General features: G+C 42.1%; 1 protein-coding gene across 4 annotated transcripts in view; it reads right to left on the bottom strand.

Annotated features, from left to right (window-relative positions):
• Positions 1 to 1,864: 1,864 nt before the first annotated feature.
• Positions 1,865 to 9,194, bottom strand: part of LOC147018258 (fibrinogen-like protein 1) — a 45,719-nt gene continuing 38,389 nt past the window's right edge. For 2 of the 4 annotated variants that reach the window (XM_085897802.1, XM_085897798.1), the window contains 3 exons: positions 6,438 to 6,526; positions 6,108 to 6,298; positions 1,865 to 3,362 (listed from right to left, as the gene is read on the bottom strand). In XM_085897802.1, coding sequence (XP_085753928.1) covers positions 3,197 to 3,362; positions 6,108 to 6,298; positions 6,438 to 6,526 — 446 coding nt within the window. In that variant the 3' untranslated portion in view covers positions 1,865 to 3,196. Of the gene's footprint in view, positions 3,377 to 3,411; positions 4,359 to 6,107; positions 6,299 to 6,437; positions 6,527 to 9,194 lie in introns of those variants that run through there. The other 2 variants (XM_085897800.1, XM_085897799.1) reach the window with 2 other exon arrangements.

Genomic DNA, 9,194 nt, shown 5'->3' with positions numbered 1-9,194 from the left:
TCCACCGCTGTTTTGCAGGATTATTCCGTTTTAAATTTATTTTCTCTGCAACTCCTGTCAAATTATTTTAATGATTAGTATGATGTCATAAGTCACGTGGTGTGGAAGCCATGTTGAAAAAAAGGAAAAACTTTGTGCCTCTTTTTTTTTCTGAATCCGCTCCATGGACAAAATTGAAACGTGGCATATGTCAAGTACTTCCCATGGCAATAAGTGTTGAAAACGATGACGTCATCGGTGCCTTCACAATAATGTCATCATTGCATGAGTTGAATTATTTATCTGATCAGTATGAAAATTAATGAGGGCCATCGACAGATAAATGGAAGACAATTAAACTGAGGACATCTTCGGTCACGTGGTTTGAAAATAAAAACCTTTAAAAATCCTCTCCTCCAGAACGGCTTATGAGATAGATGCCAAACTCCACAAACATGATCTCCTAGCCTTGGGGATTGTAGGATGTTCACAAAACCATCATTAGTCACATGGTCTGGCAGCCATAGTAGATTGAACGGAAATATTAAAGAAATGATTCCTTTTGAACCGCTTCATCGATCCAATTGAAACTTGAAAAATACGGTCTCGTTGTAATCGGGAACAAATGTTTAAAATTTCAATGCGGTCAGTCACATGGTTTGGCAGCCATAATTTTTTGAAGAATAAATCTTGCAATTTATCTTCTCCAGAATGGCTGACGAGATCAAAGTGACACTTCACACACATGATCATCAGGTCGATGAGAATATAGTTTGATAACTTAAATGTCATAGGTCACATGATCTGGCAACCATTTGAAAATCATTATTTTGAAGTTTTTTTTAATCCAAGTCTGAATTCATTTGAATAAAGATGACATCATAGGTCACATATCCAATCTCAGCAGGGTGGCTTGGGAGCCGATCATAACTGCCTGCAGTTTTAAAGTGACATGTCTAGTTAACCTCCGCCATCGAAGATGGATGGAGGTTACTGTTTTCACTCCTGTTTGTTTGTTTGGGAACAGTATTACGGAAAAACTCCTGGACGGATTTCGACGAAACTTGGTGGGGGGATTAGGTATGGTCCAAGGATCATGCCATTCGATTTTGGACTTGGTCCAAAAATAAAAATAAAAACTTAGAAAATTTTGCAACTTTAAAAAAAAAAAAAAAATTCGATTTTATTTGAAAAAATTTGATTTTTTTTGCATTTGTACATGTTTTAAGTGATTTCCAACCCCCCCCAAAAATTTTTGTTAGAGAAAAAAAAACAACAAATTTTGCACCTTTTTTTTCAAAAAAATTGATTTTTTTTTTTTGGCATTTCTACATGCGCGTCGATCTAGTTTAGTTTATTCAGTCGTGGTACAGTCGAGTCTGATCCGTTTTGACCTACAATGAATAGGATATCAGGTTCACTTAAGTGACCCAGCAGTATTGGTGGCGGAGGTTTTGCACTCTACCGAGTGCTCCCCCTCTAGTTTTAATTTGTATTTGGTCTCTCTTTGGTACGAGTAAAAGTAAAATCTGTTTGTGTACACAAAGGTGAACACCACTTTTTGTTCTGTCAAATCAAATCAGATGCAGGAAAAGGCAATTCTGCACACCTACCCTATGCTACATCTCACTCTAAACACCGTGGAAGGGAGCACAATCTCAAAGAAGGGAACTATCTTCCAAATAATAAATCTTCAGGGAGGTAGTGAATTGTTGTTTTTGTCTGATCATCAATAGAGAGGGGAGTCGGTTGGAAAGAATGCGATGGAATTCAAAACAAATTGCTCTTGTTCATCGGATCACAGAAAACACACAGAGACATACTTCTCTTCTTTCCGGGTATGTGTGTATGTATGTATGTACAGTAAGTCCTCGCTACCCAGAAGTTCGCATATCGTAGTTTAGTTTTAATGACCAATTATTCAATTATCGCAAACATTTTATGCCTATCGTAATGTCATTGCAAGGAAAAACGCAAAAAAAAACTTTCAAACTGCCTGCAAAAAACAACAATCACACAGGATGCGCATAAGCACACTTTCACTTCACTGCGCATGTACTGTACGCTGTACTGTATTCTCTTCATGCTCGCCTGCATACCTTCCAGTATGAATCCCAAGCGACCCGCAAGTCTTTTGCCGAGCACACCTCGTTTCAAGAGACAACGAAAGGCTGTCACATTGAAGGTGAAATGCCCCAGATATGCATGAAAACCGTCCAAGTGAGAACCTCCTGACACCAATGTAACAGTTGCCAGATTCAGACTAGTGTCCTGATCCCAATCCTGACATGATGTAACCACTATGGTTACAGATCCAATTAGAGCTTCTGTACATTATAAACTGAAGAAAATATCTGTTCGGTTTTCTTGGCGGATGGCGGATGGGCTCTTTTGACATCCGTCGCTAAATTGGTGATCTTGCAGGTGGTGGATATGACCACAAGTCCACTCCACAGTTCGTTACATTGGTGTTCTGGAGTGAGATTCGGACCTGAAGCAGTGATTCTGGAAAGCAATTGCCCTTATAATCATTCTTTCTCTTGTCTTCTCCCCTCCCCCTCCCCTGTCCCACTTTCCATCCCAGAACACACACAAACTGTACAAGGCTAAGGTAACATGATAAGCCACCAATATATCATGGCCATTTAGATTTTATAATCAATGTATTGTAAAGAAAATAACAGTGAGATGTGCTTTCTCTTTCCTTGTTCTCCTATTCCCCTTTGATTATTTATTAGTCACTCTGAATGTTGAAGCTGAGTCCCGAGTGCTGCAGTCCTGAGTCCGAGTTTGAGTTCTGCACTGACCAGTGTGACCACTCCTCATTTTCATAAATGCCAAGGTGAGCCAATGAAAAAAGCCAATAATTCACAAGGTTTCGGAAAAGCGATGATAATAGAAAACCGATACGTCAAGAAAACCTATAGAAAACCAAGACGCCAAGGTGAACAACGAATAGCCAAGATCTTGTGAAGAAAGCCAAGGAGTGGTCACACTGGCACTGACAGCGTGTTGTAAAGTGAGAAAAATTGCGAATGTATATGTGTTTATGTAAATGAAGACAATAAAACATCAAAATCGACTTACAGTGAGTGTAACCCACCCCCTCCATGATTAATATAAAATGTTAATATCACATGTTGAGTACAACTGTAACATAATGCTTCCAAAGTATATTTAGCATGCTGGTGATTACAACAGTCCACATCAGGGTGTTTCATCGAGAAATAATCTGCAGGAAAGATTCCGGACGGATCTTCATTCGGCTGAAGCGTAGGGAATACCAAAAACCGTGCCATGTGTACCACACGATGCCATCGTCAGTGCGTGATGAGTATACACCACCTGGGTAGTACTTGCCATTGAGATTGGTTGCGTGACACCTGCAATGACATACCTTCCATTAATTACTTTTGAGTTTTCAAAGTCGGACAATTTGTGGACATTTTATACACAGGACTGAGTCGTCCTGTCTTTTTTTCATGGGAAGAAACAACATTATGCATGAGCAGCCACCCTGTTGGAGCACAGAAACACGGCATGGACTTCGGCCTATCAATCACAAACACAGGGTGAAAAGGTGGGAGAAGGTCATGAAACATCTGTAAGTCTTTTTGGATTATCCTGAAGACAGCCAACATGACCCAGTGAGGTAGTTAGACAAACAGGTGGACCCAGCAGTTTTTGACTAAAACTCAATACATGACTTTTGAAATTATTTCTGAATGATCACGAGGTCTTTTTGTGCATGCCCGGTGTGTGTTTTCAGCAATTCGTTTCTGCTCGCCGGGCACTTCTAACCTGCCATTGCTCGTGCAAAATCGAATTCAAATAGCCTTTTCAACATGGTTTTCAGAATTTAGATGAAAGAGTGGCATTTTCAAAATGGTTAACCATAATTGTTCAGTTCCTGAATGCAAATCAGACTCGTGGAAATAAAAGAATACGTGAAATATCCATGGATGAGAGGTGTCAAGCTCGTACCATTTCCGGTGAGTACAAGCGAGTGGGGACAGTGGATATAACAATCATACGTACACACACAGGACGAAAGGGCGCTTCTTTTACAAATAGATGAAAAAAAAATCTCGTATAATTTATCTGGCGGTCCTCAAACCAAACCAAAAACATTTACAACAGCCTTTACAGCCCATCCAGCTTCCACTCCCACCCCCACACATGATCAATAATAAATATGATCATTTTAAACTTACCATGTGCATTAACAAGCCCCAGATGTGACCTTCCCATCGGTGTGAAGAAGAACCCACTGACAAGTCTGCCTGAATGTTGGGAATGTCAGCATCGTTCTTGCAATTACGTTTCTGGGCTGGATGACCGTTGTTGCTAGAGGTTTTTGTGCATACGCGCCGAGCATTCTGTGGTGGATTGTCATTTTGAAAATCACGTATTGCTTACCAAACTAAACCCATATAAGAATGTATAAATGACTGGTGGAATTGAACCTCATCGATAAATCCAAACAATTTATTCTAAATACAGTCCAGTACTTCATTTCAAGGAGTCATGTGTACAATCATCGACTGCAGTACATCATACATGAATGAAGTCAATTTTGTATGCCGAACCTCACGAATAACATGAAAAAAAACAGTAATTACTGGTTATCTCCACCACCAAAGGTGGGTGGAGGTTATGTTTTCACCCCTGTTTGTTTGTCTGTCTGTCTGTGAAGAGGATATCTCAAAAAGTTATGGACGGATTTGGGCAAAACTTTGTGGATAGGTTAGGTGTGTGACTATCAGTGGGATGCAAAACGTAAAAAGTTCAGCCTGACGGAGGTATGCGCTCTGAGTGCCATTCTAGTTCATTTTAGTTAACTCGAGGCACCAGTTGATTTTGAAGAGACATGGAAAGACAAAGAGAGGATGAAACTCTCCCCCACCCCCCCCCCCACTTCCTTTTTCTTGGTAATGTCCGCCATGCCAGATGACTGAGTTTATAACCACATCATTACATTGCTCGTCATTAACAACCAGGACAGCCTTTGGAGAAAGTCTAAGCTGTGCCCCCCCCCCTGTTTTCTCTTCACCACACATGGCGAGTCGACAGGCCAGGCCAAGAAAGGAGTGCTTCCTGTTCAAAATTTGTTCCTCTTGTTTTTTCTCTTGCCTGTGGAATTTTGTTCCTATTTTTTCCAATTTCTTCCTGTCAAAAATGTGTTTCTCTTTCTTGTGCTAATTTGTTCCTCTTTTCCCTTGCCTATGGCAGCAACTTCTTCATTCTCTTCAATCTCACCCTTCCCTCCAGCTTTTCAAGACAGCTGTTCACCACCATCTCAGATCGTCCCCAATCCAAAACAATGTTTGCTGCACCACTTTAACCCCACTCCTCCCCCCTTCCCACCACTTTCCAGCTTCTCCTTCCTGAGAGTTCTGTATCCATCTTATTTTCCCTTCCCCTACCTGCATTCTTCCCAACCCATCATCCCTTATTTGTCCATCTCCATCTATTCTGTCCCTTAGCCCCTGCTGTTGATGTTTCACCTCTCTCTGCTGTTCCATATGTGCTGTTGCATCCTGATCCATTCTGTGTTCTAGCTCTTCCATGAACGAGCCTTGGCTTTCTCGCCGAAAATGTGGATTATGACTTCAGATAAACCTGCAGGTTTGCTCACACGGTACGCAATCAAATTCCTGCAGCACATCCTAACACCAAACAAAGCACAGCAGGAGGTCTATCTTCTTCTTCCTTAACAAACACCATTATATCGTTAGGGCAGGAATTTGTAATTTGGCCGTGGTGTCAGCAATAGCTCCCCTACTCTTTTCAAAGGACACCATTGGATCTTTAACATCCACCAACTAATCTTGGCCGATGGGACACCCGCTTTACGTCCATCCCAGGGATGGCACACACATTGACAAAGCACCGTGCCTGTGAAATCCCGGGCTGACAGTTTATAGCTGGTCAGGAATCGAACCCAGTCTAGTAGACAGCTTTGAGGCGAGTGTACATACCTTGAGGCCATCCTGTCAGCCCTCCACAATAAGAAGTCTATAATTACAACAAACAATATTGTAAACTATGCTCTCCAATTAACTTTCCTATTTTCATTATTCAACACATGTTGGCTGCACGTTACAAGCCAAAGTTGCTCAAGATACCTGTTGAACCACCAGCCGCCCTTGTCCTCCTTTGCGCAGTGTCCTTCGACATATCGGTCATTGTCACGATCCTGTGTGCTGAAGGCCATGCCCAAATGATCCGCCCACCACCTGACTTCAGGGTGGAACCCCCCAGACAGACTGTCACCTGCCGTGCCGTTGTACTCTCCAAAACTGAGCTGATAGTTTTTCTGAAAGAAAATTTAAACCCAACAATCATGTGTTATCATCATGTAAACTTGAATTATTTTACCCTCACTGCAGTGGTGTTGTTTTCTGTGAGGTGAATGAAATGAGAATGAGTGAATAAAAACCTGCATCCTCACACACCTTCTCGTCTGCTATTCGGAAGTTCTGGTATTGTGCAAATCTCTTTTCCCCATCCCAGTCGGCAAGATCAATCTGCAAGACATACGTCCCTTGGACGAGCACACGTTAGTGCCAACCTCTCACCAGACAAAGAGCTCCAACAGATCACGTGCAAGCAATGAATAATTATCATCCAAAATGTTATTCCAGCACTCAAAGACATAAAAAAAAGCGACATGACATCACGCAATTACTGAGCACAGATGCAATTGTACGCCATGCTGGACGCCAGAAAAATGATAGATGAGATCAATCTATGTATCTTGTATCTGAAAATAGATAATGGACATGTTATTCAAACAGCTTTGTTTACCTTGGTTTTATTATTATTTTTAATGGTCTTAGCCTTATGTAGTGACTTAATTGTACATTATGGGTCAATGGACTCTTATTGTGCACTCGCAAATACAACCCGTCACTTCACTGATGGGAATATTTGGGGGGGGGAGGGAGGGAGGAGGAAGGGGGCAAGGAGGGGTTGGGGAGTGAGGATGGGTGGGTGTAAGCTCAAAGGAGTTGAAGTGGGGAGCTAGGAAGGGGGGGGAAGAGCGAGGACTGGGGTTGCGAAGAGCGATGCCTCACCAAATGTCACTATATATTGTGGGAGGGGCGTGTGAGGAGCTAGAAATAGAGAGAGATTGGGAGGACACACAAATAGAGACACACATGTGGGAGGAGAGTGCTGTAATTTATTAGGAGGGAAAATCGAGGAGACAGGGAGCGAGAGGGGGGAGAGAGAGAGAAAGGAAAAAAAAAAAAAAAAAAAAGGAGGGGGAGGAAGTGGGGTTTGCAAAGAAAATGATATGTTGTGCTTAATGACACACACACACACACACACACACACACACACACACACACACACACACACACACACACACACACACACACACACACACACACACACACACACGTTTCAGTTCCAGGTGATTTGGCCAAAACAATGCAGATATCTCAAATACCAAAGGTTCATAAACAAAGTGTAAAGGTCCTGGAAGTTGAAGAGTGCCAAATTTGTACCCGTGATCATTGGTGCAAAGGATTGATGAAGAACAACCTCACAGAGATAGTAAAAAACATCCCTGGGAATATGACAACAAACAAACTGCAGTTGGACGCTATCCAGGGCTCGGTGAAGATTCTCAAAACTTTGAGAACAACAAAACTTCACAGCTTAGTCCTTGATTCGTGACTGCCCTTAAGCTGCTGCCACACCTTGCGTTTTAGCCAGCGTATGGCAACGTATGAAAATGTATGTAAAACGCTGGCATACGCTGAACTATTGATGTTTTTTTCCAGTTTTGGGCGTATTCATAACGAGTTGGACGTATGCATAACGTATTGGTAACGTACACAGAACGTTTCGATAACATATAGATAACTTATACCAACGAATGCTTAGCATGTTGTTGGCGTTCACAACCTATGCCCAACGATAGTCTAACGTATGCATAGCGTGCGTCAGCGTATCGACGACGATCACGTGGCGTAGCCTATTAAAAGGCTGCCGCTCAACGATTAAAATCATAACCGCACTAGACATCGAAGTGTCAAGCCGCTGTCACACCTTGACGTTTTAGCCAGCGTATGCCGACGTATGAAAAATTTGCCAAATACGCTGGCACACGTCGAATACGTTCTGGGTAAGTTTTGTATACGTTAAGAGCATGCTGAAACAGGCTGGCATATGTCATAGTACGCCGAGTACGTCGACAAATTTTAAGCATGCTCAAAATTTTTTGACGTATGCCAGCGTATGACGCATACGTTCCGCATACGCTGGCCATAAGTTGTAGGCACGTTATGCGATCGTTGACACACGTCACTTGTAAGTTACTCATAAGTGGAAACACGTAGAGATAATGTTTAGCGAACCCAAAACTTATTTCTAACCGATGAGTAACGTGCTTTGAACCTATGAGTAACGTATTTCCAACGCATATTGACGTATGTAAACGTATTTGACGTCTTCCGGACGACTACAGAACTTACTGAACGTGTTACTAACTTACAGCTACCATATAATGGCGTATTGGCAGCGTTTAGGGGAATTGGTATATAAAAATGGGGTTCACACAGGAGGAACCCATCAGTGTTTCAGACTCCATGGTTTTTTTTTTTTGTTTGTTTTTTTTCTTCGGCATGACGGTTATGGTGACACTTCGATTTCTAGTGCGGTTATGATTTAAATCGTTGAGCGGCAGCCTATTAATTATATTATATTATAACCGCACTAGAAATCGAAGTGTCAACATCACCGTCATGCAGAAGAAAAAAAAACAAACAAACAAAAAAAAAACCATGGAGTCTGGAACACTGACGCTAAACATTACCTCGACGTGTTTCGACTTATGAGTAACTTACAAGTAACGTGTGTCAACGATCGCGTAACGTGCCTACAACTTATGGCCAGCGTATGCGGAACGTTTGAGTCATACGCTGGCATACGTCGAAAATTTTTGAGCATGTTAAAATTTGTCGACGAGCTCGGCGTACTACGATCTATGCCAGCGTGCTTTAGCATGCTCTTAACGTATTCGACGTGTGCCAGCGTTTTTGACAAATTTTTCATACGTCGGCATATGCTGGCTAAATCGTCAAGGTGTGACAGCGGCTTTACCAAAGTGGAGGTGGATACTTCGAGACCTGGGAAGACTCTGTTCCAGCTTCTGAAACCCGCATATGGAGAAAACAACCAACAACACACACACACACCAGGGC

The sequence above is a fragment of the Eptatretus burgeri genome, chromosome 10, assembly GCF_056783735.1.
Source record: "Eptatretus burgeri isolate ZD-2024b chromosome 10, Ebu_testis_v1, whole genome shotgun sequence".
Classification (NCBI taxonomy): domain Eukaryota; kingdom Metazoa; phylum Chordata; class Myxini; order Myxiniformes; family Myxinidae; genus Eptatretus; species Eptatretus burgeri.
This window is presented reverse-complemented; position numbering and strand designations above follow the sequence as displayed.